General features: G+C 40.6%; 1 protein-coding gene across 14 annotated transcripts in view; it reads right to left on the reverse strand.

The window, feature by feature from the left end:
• C2cd5 (C2 calcium dependent domain containing 5) overlaps positions 1-16,289 on the reverse strand; it is an 83,971-nt gene that overhangs the window by 31,475 nt on the left and 36,207 nt on the right. For 8 of the 14 annotated variants that reach the window (XM_021191810.1, XM_021191808.1, XM_021191811.1 and 5 more), the window contains 3 exons: positions 14,765-14,873; positions 3,711-3,825; positions 566-661 (listed from right to left, as the gene is read on the reverse strand). In XM_021191810.1, coding sequence (XP_021047469.1) covers positions 566-661; positions 3,711-3,825; positions 14,765-14,873 — 320 coding nt within the window. Of the gene's footprint in view, positions 1-565; positions 662-3,710; positions 3,826-12,228; positions 12,295-14,764; positions 14,874-16,289 lie in introns of all 14 variants that reach the window. The other 6 variants (XM_029534156.1, XM_029534149.1, XM_029534118.1 and 3 more) reach the window with 1 other exon arrangement.

Here is a 16,289-nt window from a genome sequence, read left to right on the forward strand (position 1 = left end):
TAGCACTGGGGAAACTAAATCAAGGTCACAAATTGGAGGGTTGTAGAGGTGTGAGAGAGAGAGAGAGAGAGAGAGAGAGAGAGAGAGAGAGAGAGAGAGAGAGAGAGAGAGAGAAAGAAAAAGATAAATTAACAACAACAAAAAATACCCCACCAATGTATATTAAATAAAAACAAATCATAGTTTTAAAAAAGAAAAGAAAAATATGTGTGCCTAAGATAAAGGGTCAAAGCTGATCTAAAGGAGCAAACTGTATTGGTTAAAGACGTGAGGTTATAATCTGAGAGGTAAAAAAAAATTAAGTCCATTTTATGACAATTTATGACATTTATAAAAGGGAAAGGTATACCTGAAATTCTCCTGCTTTTAGTCATGCATAGGACTTGATGCTGTAGGACAGAATCCCACAAAGCAGTCAGTAAAGGCCAGCTAACAGGAAGCAGGCATGTACCTGGTACTGCCGAGACAGTAGCCCACTCACCAATCATACAGAAAACTACCTGACCCTGAGATTTTAGAAAGCCAGTTTCTCCCTCCTCAGTTTAGAAAAGCAAGCCATGACAACCTTTGTTCCAAACAGCCCTCCACAGTGCCTTCCTGCAGAAACCGAGGGTTCAGCACAGCTGCCGTGCCAGACGCTGATAAAATACAGACTTCTTCACTAGAAAAACAAAATAACAACAACAAAACAAACAGGTTAGCATTCCCAACAATAAACCTTCAGAAAAACTGAGTCCAAGTCAGACTATCCTACATGTTCGTTAGTATGCAAACACTACCCCCTACATCTAGGCAGGAAACACAAGCTATGTGAGCATCAAATGAGGAGGCAAGAGATGCTGTAAATTAGGACTTCAAAGAGATAAACTAACAGTAAGAGCTTCCAGAAATGTTAAAGAGTTCAAACTATAAATCTAGTAACAAACTGCCAAACTATTACTCTAAATATCTATAAAGCTTTATTAAAATTATTCTAAAAGGACAACTATGTAAGTAATCTATAGTGCTATAGCATAATCTGCATTAGAATTACAAACATATCTAAAATAGTGCCCAAAATATACTAAACAGAACTTAAAATGTATCACTCGCATGTGTGTGTGTGTGAATCTTGTTTTAAAAGGAATTCCTTTAAATTGTTCATGTCAAATTGCCTGTCTTGAAAGCAACAATAATTGGGCAATTGATGCAGCTGCTGAGCCTCACCCATAGCAACCAAGACAAGTGCAGAGGAGGAGAGAGAGGGGAGAACAAAGGAGTAAGTGGACAGAAGCCAGAGAGCAAGACAAGATCAGCCCTGTGACATCTGAGCACAGGGAGTCAGGTTCAAGGCAGATGGGCTGTGGGCGCCTGAGGACCAAGCAGAGGTCAGTGCAGTGTGTGCTTCAAAACTGTCAGGAATGCTAGGAAGGGCAGGCTGGAACAGGAGAGCATTAGTGAAGATTTAAGCGCACATGTTTTGAGAGCAGTAGCTTCTGGCACATGGATCCAGACTACAGTAAAATCGATGGATTTAGAGGCCTTGGGCCAGTGATGCAGCTTTACATCCTCCAGGCTCTGTCCCTCCAGCACTCTCCACACGCACACACGCTCTCCAGCTTCCACACATGCCTCTTCTCTGCACTGCTGTCATTCACGTCTACTCTCCATGGCGTAACTCAAGCATCAGTCAGTCCATCACTACACTTCTGAATGACAGTTCACTCGCACTCCATTTCCACTAACATTCCTATCCTACTTCAGACTTCTGGTCCTCTGGGATCCTGAAGCATCCTAGAATATCTCAACAATAAAACTTACTATAGATGTCACAGTCCTCCAACACAATATAAATTTCTTGGCAAGAATCATGTCTTAAACATCAGTCTTCAGACATAAAAGCATATGGCACTAAACCCACTCACAAGGCAGGACTACCTACCAGAGAATAAGTTAGAGCAGTTGTTAGTAAGATGGTGTTTAACAAAAGGGGAAAGGTTACTATGGGGGCTGGAGAGATGGTTCGGTAGCTAAGAGCACTTTTTGCTCTTGCAGAGGACCCAGCTTTGATTCCCAGGACCCTCATGGTGGCTCACAATCATCTATAATTCCAGTTCCAGGCCACCCAACAGGCACACATGTGTTATATGTGCATGCATGCAACTAAAACATGCCTATTCATAAATTATAAAAAAGTAACCTTAACAAAACAAAAAGTCTATTTATTCTATGGTACTAGAATGGTTCAAATGTGTAACACATGGTCTGAACAAAAAAAGCAAAAAACAACAAATAGCACAGCTCAGTGATACTCATATTTATTATATGTTAATGATCTCTCTCTGACAGAATGAGCAGAGAATCAGGTAGCATGCAGTATACTGTGGAGAGGTAAGACAGCACAGGGTCTAATGGCCATATGCAGTATACTGTGGAGAGGTAAGACAGTGCAGGGTCTAATGGCCTCTGCATTACAGCAATTATTACCTTTCTGGAACGGAATAGAGATAGGGTTCCAGGAAGATAAAATAACAAAAACCAAAGAAAAACATATGGAGCTGGAGAAATGGCTCAGTAGTTAAGAGCACTGACTGCTCTTCCAAAAGACCTGAGTTCAATTCCCAGCTCCCACATGGCAGCTCACAACTGTTTATAACTCCAGCTCCAGGGGATCCAGCCTCACAGTCATAGAAGCAAGCAAATCACCAATGCACATAATAAAATAAATATATCTTAATTTGAAAAAAGAAAAAAATATATCTGCCTAAAATAATAGGGTCAAAACTGATATAAAGGAGCAAACTATGTTGGTAGGAAAACATTATGTTATAAATAATCTAAAAGTAAAATTTCATAGTTTCAAAATTTTTAAGTGAGTTCAATGGATCTACAAGTCTAAAATGTACTCAAAAGCTGTGTGGCAATAGAGGGCTTAACAACAAGAAGGTCTTATCCCAGAGGCTAAGAGGAAGACAGCAGACAAGGGGCCATGGCGGGAGTGGTCAACCTTTGCAAAGAGCACAGCTCTGGGCATACAGAAGAGATGGTTCAGATGGAAGGGAGAAGGAATGAACCCTTTAGAAGGCTCTCCCTAACTTAGCCATTAGGGAGGAATATTTTGTTAGCAAAAGAAGTAGTTCCATCCCGACTTATAAATGTAGTAAGTATAGTGGCTTTGTGGCTGTGCGTGCTTGCCTGCTTTCTTCCTTCCTTCCTCCCTCCTTTCCTTCCTTTTTCTTCTTCTTTTTTTTTAAATACAGGGTCTACGTAGCTCTTGGCTAGCCAGGAATTCACTAGGTTGACTGGGCTGGTCTGAACTCAGAGAAAGCTCTGCCCCCCAAGTGTTGGGATTAAGGATGGCTGAGGACAAACACTAGCTTGCAATTCATTTACAGAACACCAAGCACTCCATCCAAATGTCCCACTGGAATGAGTCCCCAGACTCAACAACTGAAGTGCTACAAGCCAAGGACTAATAACTGGGCATACTGATTATTATACACTCATATGACCCCTCAAAGCCCATAACACAATTTATACAAATCATCATTTTAACAGATAAACGGAGGCTCTCATGTGGGCAGAAGGTATCTTGAACTTGATCTGATTTGCTCAACCCCTGTCTTGGCCTCCCACTGTGCCTCTCTTCTTGGATTTGAATTACATTTCTCCCAGCTCACACAATCACCCAAACCACAGTGTCAAGTCAAGAAATCCAAGTTGTCATTTACCAGATGCTAGTTGACTCGCTGTAGCCCACTACAGCATGGCAGCCTAAGGCTTTAGCATGTGACTTTATCTCTTGTCTGATTTCTGCCCACCATGCATCTCGAGTTTCTGGTTCATCTGAAAAATAAAGTTTAAGTCAGTTGACTACTTGACAGCATGTTACACATTAGCAGGAAATGTCTGCAGGAAGCCTGACTCTGGGAGCTGAAGTGCCGCCCCACACTGTATACTTCCTGCTTTATTAGAGTGCTGATTTCATACAAGAGTCAGAGCTGAGTACTGGCACTGCAATGCTAGGACAGACCACTCTGCTATACTAGCTCTACCACATCAAGGGGAGTGCACACATTTAGCATAATGGCTTATGTTTTAGTCGCTATAACCTAAAATGGAAACCTCAACTTCCCAGATTCCTACCTTGCTTATTTGTTTGACTAATCTGGGGACAGGATTTCCTCGAGTCTCTGTGGCTGAGGATGACTGTGACCTGACCCTTCTCCCTTTAGTTCTAAATGCTAGTTTACTGAAGAGTGAGATGTCGTCACACCCTGCTCAGATTCAAAACAGAGAGGACATACTACATTTCATCTCAAAGAGTGACTACATATCCATAAATTGAATTTAAATACTGATTTTGTATTCTGTCACCTATCTTTATAATCTACTACATTCTGAGTTTTTCCCAAGGTAAGGATCTATCAATATTTATAAATGATATTAAAACCGTTGTCATTCTTTAATAAATATGTAAGTTCTAGGGCATAGTAACAGGGTATAAAAGGACTAGCCAATCTAAAAAGAGGAAAAAACGGGAGGGACAGAAAAAGAAAAAAATATATTTAAAGGGTTAACACAAATAATTTGGTTAATATAGAAGAGCAAATTTCAAACACAAAATTATAACCTCCATACATGGCCTATAACTTCAAAGGGTGGCTTATGGGCATGGTAACCCATGCCTGAAGTCCTGGGTATGTGGGAAACTGGCCCATGAGTTTTTAAACAGAGCCTGGTCATCAACAAACTTGGGTTCCTGTCTCACCGTAACAAAGACTGTTTAGGGGCTAAAGCTGAGCTAAGTGACACGGTCACACGTAGAGGCACTGGGTTCTTCCCAGTGTTTGGCAATAACAGTGCTCAGGACTGCAGACCTGTACGGGGGTCATGAGCAACTTGAGCATCCTTGAAAGGGGGCAGCATGAATGAAGGAGTGGTCACACACCTCTTAATCACCTGTACTTAGCGAGTGAACAGCCACTGCAAGCGAGACTAACTCTTCACGGGCAAAGGTGTTAGAAGCAAGACTGGTCTGTTACTTGCTTCTTTTTGTGCTCAGTGTGAGTTTGGAAGGACTCTGAATGCTTACCACTAGAGTCAATGCTAAGCTCTTACTATACATTTTCCACACAAGAGGTACTAGCACAGAAAACCAAGCAAATATCCCTTTCTATTTTTACCCAGCAGTTATATCAGATTCTCAGCATAGTTTTTCAAAATAAATGCAGTAGAAGTATACTCACTAGTAAAGTAGTGAAGAGAGAAAGGAAAGAAAGGTTAGGAAGCTCATTAGAGCTCACACTCCTGTGATGGGTGTCTCCTCAGCAAAGAGGAGACGACAAGGGGGAAAGGAGGAGGTAAATGCCAGCCAGCTCTTGAGTAAGCCTGGGGTTGGAGAAAGAGCTACCCTAAAACATTTCCCTTCAGAGGAAAAGAAAGCAGCACAGACTGATAGAAACTGAGGAAAGATGAAAGCACAGGGTAAAGAAGAAAGAACAGAAAAGGCTACATCCCATACTATGAGCATGCGAGTGACCATTTGCACCTACAGCGCGCCCCAAGCTTGTTCGTATATTCCTGGTTGAAATGCCTAATTAAGAGCACAGACATACTTCAGAGCCCATAGTCACTTCTGCTAAAAAGACAGATGTGCCTTTTTTGTTATTTTCTTTGTTCGAGATAGGGTTTTTCCCAACTGGCCTCAAGTTCACTATGTAGATCAGGCTGCTGGAACTTGCAGCAATCCTTCTGTCTCAGCCTCCCCAATGCTAATATTACAAGTATGAGCCACCGTGCCTGGCTGGATGTGCATGCTTATATGCCAGTTTAAACATCCAGGTAAATTCATCCTTTCCTAAAAGAAAATTATAGCAGAGAACAAACTATTGCTTATGTAGTAACCTTGTCTATCAAATTACAGCTCTACAAAAATAAGTATCACAAATAACTTTCAGTCTAGACAGAAACTGTTTTACTAGAACACTGTATCAAATAAGTCTAACTTTTCTTAAAGTCATTAATAAATTTGCTATTTACTTTTTGAACTATTTCCTAAGGCAATCATTGTATGCCATGTTAAAAGTTTTCTTACAGTAGACTCACCTTACCTGTACCACAAGTAACATGTGGTAGATTCCCTGTTTTTAAAAATGGGTTTTATCAGCAGCAATCCACAACACCATTTTAAAAAATAATGAAGAAATGGAGGGAGCTACGTAATTTAAGCTTGAAATGTATTGATTTAGAAATGCTGAGCATTCTCAAATGGAGAAATGTCATTCCCTTAAGGTATGTGTAACCACATAGAATACAGTTATTCCACATCAGACTTACCTTGATATAACATAAAACAACAGATAGTTAAACCAAAGCCATGAAAGAATATGTGGCTAATTAAACCTTAGCGAGAGCGAGAGCAAGAGCGAGCTGACTGAGCACAGGGGCAGCATTCATACCCCTCAGGCAAGCTCACAGGCAGCCTTCATTTGGACACAGCCACAGAAGTGCATGAGATGCCAGCATTGTACTTAGCAAGGTATTGACGAGTGTAAGAAGCTAGTTACATGACATGGGCACCAAGGAAGCAGATGGCATGTGTCCACACTCTGGAAATGTTAAATTTGGTTTTGGCTAAAGCAAAAGCTAAGGAACAAAAGGTTTGCAAAGCAGATTTGGCAGACAGGAGCTAGGAACAGTGATGTTTTGGCGCATGCTCGGATCAGGTGACAGCACAGACTGAAAACTATGGCAGCTCACTGAAATGGTCACAGAAAGGAATGGCCCTAGACTCTAGGTGAGAGCAAGGCAAGCGTACAGGAGGAGCACTTCATCACTAGTCACTCTGGCAACCATGGCCACTAGACTGTAAGCAAGAGCAAGGGATGAAAGTTATTTAACTACAGTAAAATTCAGACTAATCAGTTTATTTAGTATTAAGAAAGATTCTATTTATTTTCAAAGCTACACTACAACATGCCAAAAATGGGCCACAGACTCAAAGAGTACTTAAGATTAGCATGATCTTATTATTAATAAAAAAAAAAAGCTATATCACATTATTTAATCCCTAGGATAGAACCTTTTAAAGTTTAAAAATTGCTAACTACATTTTAAAAGGAAACACATTACTGAACCTATTTATTTTATTTAAGGTACCAAAGCATAAATTTAAAGTTCTGGCGTATATTTACAAAAAGCAAAACAGAGGTTAGCTGAAAAATGTATAGAATTACCATGTAGTACATGGGTACTATTAGTCATTTTTGGAAAATACAGCTGAGATGTGTGCTCATTTAACAAGCACTCCAAAGGTGGTAAGAAAATGATTTCCACATTAAATACTGTGTTCTGATCATTTATACAATTATTTCTAATTTTAAAAAATTTTAGAAAAAATTGAATTTTAATTATTATACAAATTATATTTCACACTATTTTAAAGCTTTTTTCCCTATGGGTCAAACTTTTTATAGGTTACAGATTTCCCAACTTCTTTCTCCTTTTAGTATCTAACATGCACTGGACTCTGCATTCAGCATACCACTGGTGCTTAGCGATGTCACCACTGTGGCTGGCACGAGAATCCACTTTTCTATTGTTGCTGTTTTAGAGCATGGTCACAGCTTGATATCTTGCCATCTTTTTGCTTTAGAAGTGTGGGTGAAACTACTACAGATTTTTAAATGCCAATGTATATCTCAGGAAGTAAGACATGATCAGCTCAACACAAAAAGCCTTTATTAGACCCAACCCTTAGGTGATCTGAGGCAATTGCGTATTTGTAACTAAGACATACTGCCTACACAAAATGTTCAAAGTCAGTTCTGATTTTGTTTACCCAACATAATTATTCTGTTTTTTGTTCAAATGGGGTTCAGCATGCAACTCAAACTAACCCCAAACTCACAATCCTCCTGCCTCAGCTTCAGGTGAGTCATGATTGTGAGTATGAGCCATCAAATCCAGCTCAACCTAACTTAGAAGTGGACAAGTGGAGAGAAAGGTGTTGGGCTGGGCTGCACAAAGCTTTTGGATATGGTAATCCATCTCCTGAGGACACAGGAAGTTGCATTCCTGAACTCTGGAGAGTGACCTCCCCTGGAGTAACAGAAACTGAAGAGTTCAGGTTCAACAGAGTCCACAGCCTCCCACTGAGCAGGGATTAGCGCAGACTGAGAAAGAGTCCTCATGACTAAAAGTGATGTGGAGGGGCAGCAAGGCCATCAAAGCCTGGATGTCAGGATGGTAGCGGGCTTACGAGCCAGTCCGCATCTAACAGAATGCTGCTATTCTTCCAGACATATAGTCCACTCTGTAACTCCACTTTCCTTATCCAGACGCCACACATGCTGCTGCTAGGACTGCTGGCCTCATCACTTCCTGAAAAGAATCAAAAGCTGTCTACATCCACATTAATTCTCACCTGAGCAACAGCATTCCTCAGAAAGAACAGCTGAGACCCTTGGCAGAAGTCACACTCCCAGGGAACCTGCCTTCTGTGACTGACTAAACGCGTGTGAACAGGATGCCCGCCTGGCTTCACAGTGCTCCTGGTGCCAGTACAGCGCTCAACTCTCATGAGTGTGCCAAAACCGTCACTGACAGGTCAAGAGTGTTTAAAGGTTGTTAAAACAAAACAAACAAAGGAGAATGAATAAAGTCAGATGTTATTTCCTGACACATCAGCTAGCTCACATTTTCTTTTCTTGGTTTTGATTTTAGACTGGGTCTCTCTACATAACCCTGGCTGTCTTGACCTCACTCTGTAGACCAGGCCTGCCTCTGCCTCCCCGGTGCTGGAATTAAAGGCATGTGACCACTGCCCAGCTCTTCACATTTTCTTACAATTAAATATTTTGTAAAGTAATAATTTTATTTGTCAAGGTTTTAACTGAGTTTTTGCTCCCAAAATGAGCTTTCTAAAAAGCATAATAGTGATTAACAAAACCCAGCATTTTCTAACTTCAAACCCACTAAAGGTTGCCTTATAACTCCTCTATTTATTATGATTTAAAAACAAAAAGTATATGCCATAAAATTCAAGATTCATCTAAAATATTCTCAAAACTTCAAAAAATTCTCAAAACCAAAACCCAACAATCTAATTAATTTGGTTTTCCTTACTGTGGACACGACATTAAATCAAAAATCGCCTGCCCCCCTTGTCTGAGAGTTCACAGGCAGCTAGCTGACAGGCCTGCCACAGTCACCAGCAAACACAAGTCTATCATCCATGGTTAAGTGTAAGTCCCAAAGCCAGGTCACGTAGGCTTTGATTGTGGTTTGGTTGTGTTTTCCTGACACCTCAAGGAAACCACTGTTTTGTTTTGTTCACCCACACAATAGGATTGGAGTCTCCCTCAAAGATCTGAGACTCAAATGACCTGCTACTGGAAGGCACCCTGATACGATCAAGCCTCTTTAGCTTATCTCCAGGTCTGCAGAGAGGCAGTGTCTGCCAGGAAGACCCACAGCATGTTGTCCCAATCTCATCACAGCCCTGGGTGTCACACAAAGAGCAGTAACACCTCAGGCTCCTTACAGATGCTAGTGTCCTCCTGCTTTTCTCAAATTTTGTTCTCAGACAGAAAAATGAGGAAACAAAAAGTAACATCACAATCAATTCTGAGTCATGGGACGGACTCGCTTCTTCCTAGTGCATAAAAATGTCCTATCACCGTGGTTAACATGGGACAAGATGGCTCAAACAAAAGCAATGGGCAGGAGGGCTCAGTCACAGGACACTTTGTGTCTATAAAGTAGCTATCCAACTAACAGAGAAGCACTGCCTCACACTGACTCACAAATGCTAGAGGTTTGGGACACAACAGAATATGCATTCATACAGCGTTAGTATCTTACTGAAAGATTAGAAACAAGTTTCAAGAAGACAGGACAATTAGTCATCTTTGTCCTCTAGTGCCTCACCAACTGTACAGCGCAAAACATAATTCCAATTCGCTCACGTATCACTCAATGCCAGAGCCGTGTGTTTGGAGAAAGCCGCTGGCCGGTGTCACTGCTGTGAGAGCATCTCGCATGCAGTGGCACACAGAAGGCAGCGGGATCTGACGGGGTAACAACCACTGTACCTGACTCATCACTGACCAAAACTGTAAACGCGGCGTGGTGTGGTTTCCTTCAGTAACATTTCTGAAATACAGAAGTCTAGCACCTAACAAGTGTTTCTCATTCTGAATTCTCTCTCTTTTGTGTGTGTGTGTTTCTGGATAACTATTATCAAATTGACTAAGGCCACATATTACTCACAGTGTCTCAAGAAATGAAGTATGTGTTTAACATAACATTAATGATTATTTTTCTTACTAATAAGGGTCAAATCTTTGTTTGCCTAGGTTCTTTTCTTTTAACTTTTGTGTTTAGGTGATTTTGCCTGTATTTCTGGCTACCACTGCATGCAGTACCTGTGAAGGTCAGAAGGCAGCACCAGATCCCCTGGAGTTGGAGTTAGAGACAGCTATGAGCTGCCATGTGGGTGCTGGGAATTGAGCGTGGGGCCTGTGGAAGAGCAGTCAGTGCTCATAACCACTGAGTCATTCTCCAGCTCTAAGTATGGTCAATTCTTGACATTTTGATATTATGGGACAGCAATAGCAGGATACTTCCAAATTCAAAGGATATATAAAAATTATTTGAATTTATTCACCAAACATAACACATTTTCTTCAGAATTTTCGAGTCTTTTCTAAACTAGTATCAAGCGCATCCTTATTTCAGTCACAGGATGGCACTATGAGCACATTAAACTGAGTGTCCTCCTCATTCTCTGGCTGTTCTGTAGCGTGTCTGGTTCACTGCTTACACAGCCAGTCTGCCATCAGATTCTCACTCCTCCTCCCTCATCCTCCTGCACATCACTCCCTACCCACTTCTCCTTTGCACACTTCCCACCTGACATTACTTTCAGTGATGGCAAGATATACTGCTTCCTCAACCATGTCTATCCTAGCCAACTGCTGCCCTGCTTGCCTGGGACAGTGCTCTTGTATCTGGAAATTTAACTTCTGCACTTTCCTTTTATAAAACATTTCTGTCATCTGGCCAACTACCACACTCTACAAGTGACTGATCTACAAGATTTTACTTCCTTAAGTTGTTAGTGACCAATCATTTTTATGCACAATCTATTTCTAATTTTATCAAGCTAACCACGTAATGGAATATAGTCTTACTTTATAAAACAAATCTAATGGGTTATGTTTCATTTTCTCACACACACACAAAAAAGCAGGAACTAGAACACAATCATTTTCATTTTAACAAATGTCAGCACAATGGGTAAAACCCTGTCTTGAATACAAAGGTAATTCCCTTAAAGAGTCGGGAATTGAAATCACTCTACATTTGTACATGCTGACAAAGCCAGATCAGGAACATGACTCGCTTCAGAGTTAGTCAAGGGACACCAGAGCTCAGAACTCTGACCGATGCTTACAAATACTATAAGCATTACCTAAAATGCTGAACCCTTTGGTGCTTTTGTTTTGCTGTAAGATACACTGAGACAAAGGACTAAAAAAAAAATCCTTTAAATATCCACTTTAGTGTTTAATTAAAACAGAAGTTTTAATTCCAAAAATAATTTTAGATAAGTATATTAGTAAAAATATGCTTTTCAAAAGAAGCTAATTGGCATTACTAAAACATCATCAGCTGTAAAGTTTTGTTTTGTTTCTTGTTAATGGATACAAACTATATTAAAATTACTTATAAAGAAAAACTGGAAATCTCATGTGGAAAGAGGAAAGCTTATAGATATAGTTAATGGCCCTGAAAAAACTGTCCTGCTATGAAATTTTGGAACATTTCTAGCATTATATATGAGAATGCTAAGAGTCCCATTTCCTGGTCATTTATAAGACAGTAAATAAGTCTGACCAAGCAGTTTAAGCGTGCTTTAAGGTTTATCAGGCTGGTTGTTTAATGTATTTAACAAATGCAGCTTAATGATAAAGCTAATGCCTGTATCACTTACCATATATGAAAACACTGGCCAAATGCATAAATAGAATTTAATTATATTCTGAAAGTTAGTCACATAAGCAAAGTCATTCATAATTTATGGTATGGTTTTGATTCATTTAGCTCATGCATTTCCATGCAAATTACAAGCTGTGACATAACTATCACAGAATGATCTAGTTAACTAGAATGTCTCTAAAACCTCACTGAGCTGCCATAATTTCTGTCAGCATATGTAATACTGAATGACCATTAAAATACCTGAATTGAAACTATTCCAGTCTAGCAGTTTGTAAGATCTTGTGTTACCCATAATTCCGACAAAGGCTGAGTTCAAAACAGCAAATGAGTTGATCAGTTTTAGGTGCAGAATAGTAGGAATCAAACAAACAAACAAAAGAAAACTACAGCCAAGAACACAATTGACACCAGCACTTGACAGGAACTGGAAGACAGGGACAGCAGGGTTAATAAGGAATAGAGACGGAAGGCAGCAGGAGCAGCTACAGTAACTCGCATTAACGCCTCTGGCTATGTGGTCATTGTATGCTCGAACCCACTCCCGTCTCTCCCTGTTCATGCTTCTGTTGGCCCGGGATTTAGCAAAGAAAGAAGTGCTAAGAACTCTGAAATCATCACCAGTAGTTAGAACTAGTCGCAATGGTTTGAAAATAAGAATGTCTCCTTTTTCTGCTGAAAACAAGATTAAAATGTTTCATATTCACTAGTCAAAAGACAGCTGCTAGGAAACACAGCCGTGTATTCGGACCACCCTCAAGTCTGCCTCAGCACAGTAGCAGTGCTGACTCCTCAGGCTCATAGGTTCCCCAGGTGCTCTCCTAGGGGTGACATCCAGCTTCGCTCAACAAATTCATCTCTTTTCCATGAAAATTACTCTAGGGACTTGGAGAAGCTGTTAGGCATTTTAGAGCCTAATTTATACACAAAAGAATCCAGAAAGCACTTATTTAAATCAAAATAAGATATTAGAGCCACAGAATATACACTTGATAAGTATCTGACTGAAAATAAGGCAAACTAAAAGTGCAACTCCACAGCATTTCAAAGTATTTACATATAAACTAATGTACACTGGCTCTGGGGATGATAGAGTAATTTAACTGAGGCTTCCTATGTGGGGACAGACAACTCTTCCAAAAGGGAGGAGGGACCTGGTGAGCTGCTGGTTACAGCACACAAAATTCACTCTGCAAGCACCCTCTCTCTGGGCTCTTAGGTTCTTGTATGGCTGGAATGAACTGGTGAGTAGAAGAAACTCTCAAAGAGAAGAGTTTGTAAAAATAAAGAATTTTTTTAGTTATTTATCCCCATTTAAAGCTCATTTAATGTTTGTTTATCGGCCCAGGCTCTAAGGTTTATCTATTTGGAAGTACCAAAACGAAAGAGGACATCCCGTAAATACATTTCTAGAACTACTTTGTACAGTGTCCTATCAGCAGGTGCCCTCAGAACATGAGTCCCTCATCCATAGAAAGCACAGGGCCTCAGGCTTCACCAATCAGTCTCTCCTTACCCATCTCCTAACTGAGTTTCCTATACAAAGTCAGATTTGGCATCCACATGAATTTAATGAGCTCCCCGGCAGCAGTCAAACTGTGCTGTAAGTGCTACAGAGTACAAATACCATAAGGAAAATGAGATCTTAAACTAACCATAAAAATAAAGGAATGGGGAAAATAAACCAAATCAAAACAAAATACTGGAGCTGAAATTATATATTTGCTCACTGTAGAGCTAAACAAACATGACCAGCATGGACTTTCTCAAGTCTCATTTGCAGTCAGAAGAACTCCATTCTGATTCTCAAGTAAAATCAAGTCACAGAGCACTGATTAAATTTAAATGTGAAAACTAGTAAGACTCTGTTATACTTAAAAGCACTGTTGGCAATGTTTTCCATACAATATTCCAGAGCCATCTTTTCTTCCTTTCCTACATGTCACAAAGAAGCTGTTGGAAGTGATGAATTAAAGTCTTCCAAAATATATAGAAGTATAAATGTCAATATCACTTCAGGTTCATAGTGTTTCAGCAAACATCATGAGAGATGACTCCAAAGGGAGCTACCACTATTGATCATGCTTGCTATAGACTGAAAAACTCACCCAAGAATTTCTTTCATTTTTCTTCAAATTTATTTGTTTTTTTTTTATGTACTGGTATTTTGCCTGCATGTATGTTCTGTCAGATACTGGAGACACAGACAGTTGTGAGCCACCATGTGGGTGCTGGGAACTGAACCCAGGCCCTCTAGAAGAACAGTCAGTGCTCTTAACCACTAAACCATTCTTCAGCCCCCACATCTAAGTATTTGTAATCCAAGCCCCGAAAGTGCCAGGACTCAGCTGCCTGCCTTCTATGTCACTCTGTGCTTTAAAGACACGAGCTGGCTCTCCCTTTTTTGGTCATATGAGCAAGCGAAAAACATTAATGGCCTAATGCAATGTCCATGAAGGACACACAGTAAAATCCCTCATCTCCCTAAACAAACATAACAGCTAACTCAAACATTAATTAATGATCCCCTCAAAAGAACAGCTCAATCAAAATAAATCAAAATGCGTTCATTTGTTGTACATTAAAAAATAACTAAAGTATACTTTAGTTTACCTTTAATTGTGATTACTGAAAATATCTTAGAGTAACTTATCCCAGTTTATAATGTTTTTATCTCTCTTTTCCAGCTAAATTTGCTTTCAATATTAATAAAATGAATCAACTTTTACAATCACACCTTAAATAAAGGCAGTAAAATAAAACTTTTTAGAAAACATACCAGGGTTGTGGATCCGATCTAAAAGCTTCACAGAGCGTGCACTGACAACACCACCGACGTGCACAAGAAGTCCAGGGGGGAAGGCCGTCAAGGTGAGGAAGGGGAACTCCTGGTGAAGACAAGAGACAGCATAGAGATGGCCAAGTGCACAGTAGAAGGCTCTGCTCATGCAGATCCCAGCATAGGAAATGCATGGCCTGAAATACATATGCTAGACCTGCAGTTTTATTCAAATTTCTCAGACATTCACAGATCCAAATTTGTTTCCCTACATGCTCAGTGGAATTCAAAATCCAGCTGCCTTATCCGTTCTGACTGAGGGAACTATTGAAGAGTTTCCAGCTGAGATATTTAGAACACACTCTTCTCTTCTCGAATTCCTACTCAACCCCATTTCCCAGTAACGTACACCATTTCCCAGGAAGGTATACAATTGGACAACCTAGCAACCCATTTCCATTTCTCAGCAAAGCTGCCTCTCACACATCTAGGCAATACAGGTTATTGGTCAATATTCCCGAGGCCAGCATTTAACAAGAGATCTAGAGAAATGGAGTACAGGTCACAGAGTGAAAGGACTGGCAGTGTGGCGGGGTAAGAACGAGAAAGGTAAACATCTAGGTGAAGTGTGAGCCAATGTCTTTGTGGTGAGAGGCAAAAAGCAGCACATCTGTGTATGAAGCAGAAGAAAGATGTGCATGGTCAGAGTGAGGGATGCAGCGTGACCCTCAGGTTCTTCCACGCTGTGGCTCCCTTCTGTCATGGAATGACATGAAGAACCCAAAAGAAAACATAAGACAGGAACTCACCGGAAACACCAGGAGGAGGGGGAATATCTATAGTTGCCCTAACACTGGCCATTTGCAGTGGACAAATGGATGCAGGAAGGAGTGACTGCTAGCTGACCTGCCTGGTTGTGAGATGAATGTAACTCTCTTAACCAGAAGTCACTCACCAACAGCCCCAGCTACTTTCACCATAAGGAGAGCTTGGAAACAGGCCAGGAGAGCTCTCCGAGGATGGCAAGTGCTGTGGCCTAGGTACTGCATCCCAAGGCGTCTCCACAGGGGATGCTCACACGGGTGTAAGGTAGTTAGTTACACATACTAAAATGCTTGTCATTTTAAGAATTTGTCATTATTGCATTTTTTAGGCTACAGCAGATTAAATGAAACAAATAAAAGGAAAGAGCTATTGCTAAAAGCAGGCACATAAAAAAGCAGCAAGACCACTGGCTGGCTGCTTAGAGCAGGAATACAAACACAGCTGAAGCACACTTGTGAGGCAGATCAGTTTGCACTCACCAGCACAGAGGAGCAGCCCTGCAGCCTCGGGAAGTATGAAGTTAAAGTTCACACGGTGTGCCTATGCGTCCATACATTAAACCTGGTCAGAACTCATTCACATAGTGTGCCTATGCATCCATACACTAAACCTGATCAGAACTCATTCACATGGTGTGTACCTATGCGTCCATACATTAAACCTGGTCAGAACTCATTCACATGGTGTGTGCGTATGCGTC

This window comes from Mus pahari, chromosome 2, assembly GCF_900095145.1.
Source record: "Mus pahari chromosome 2, PAHARI_EIJ_v1.1, whole genome shotgun sequence".
NCBI lineage: Eukaryota > Metazoa > Chordata > Mammalia > Rodentia > Muridae > Mus > Mus pahari.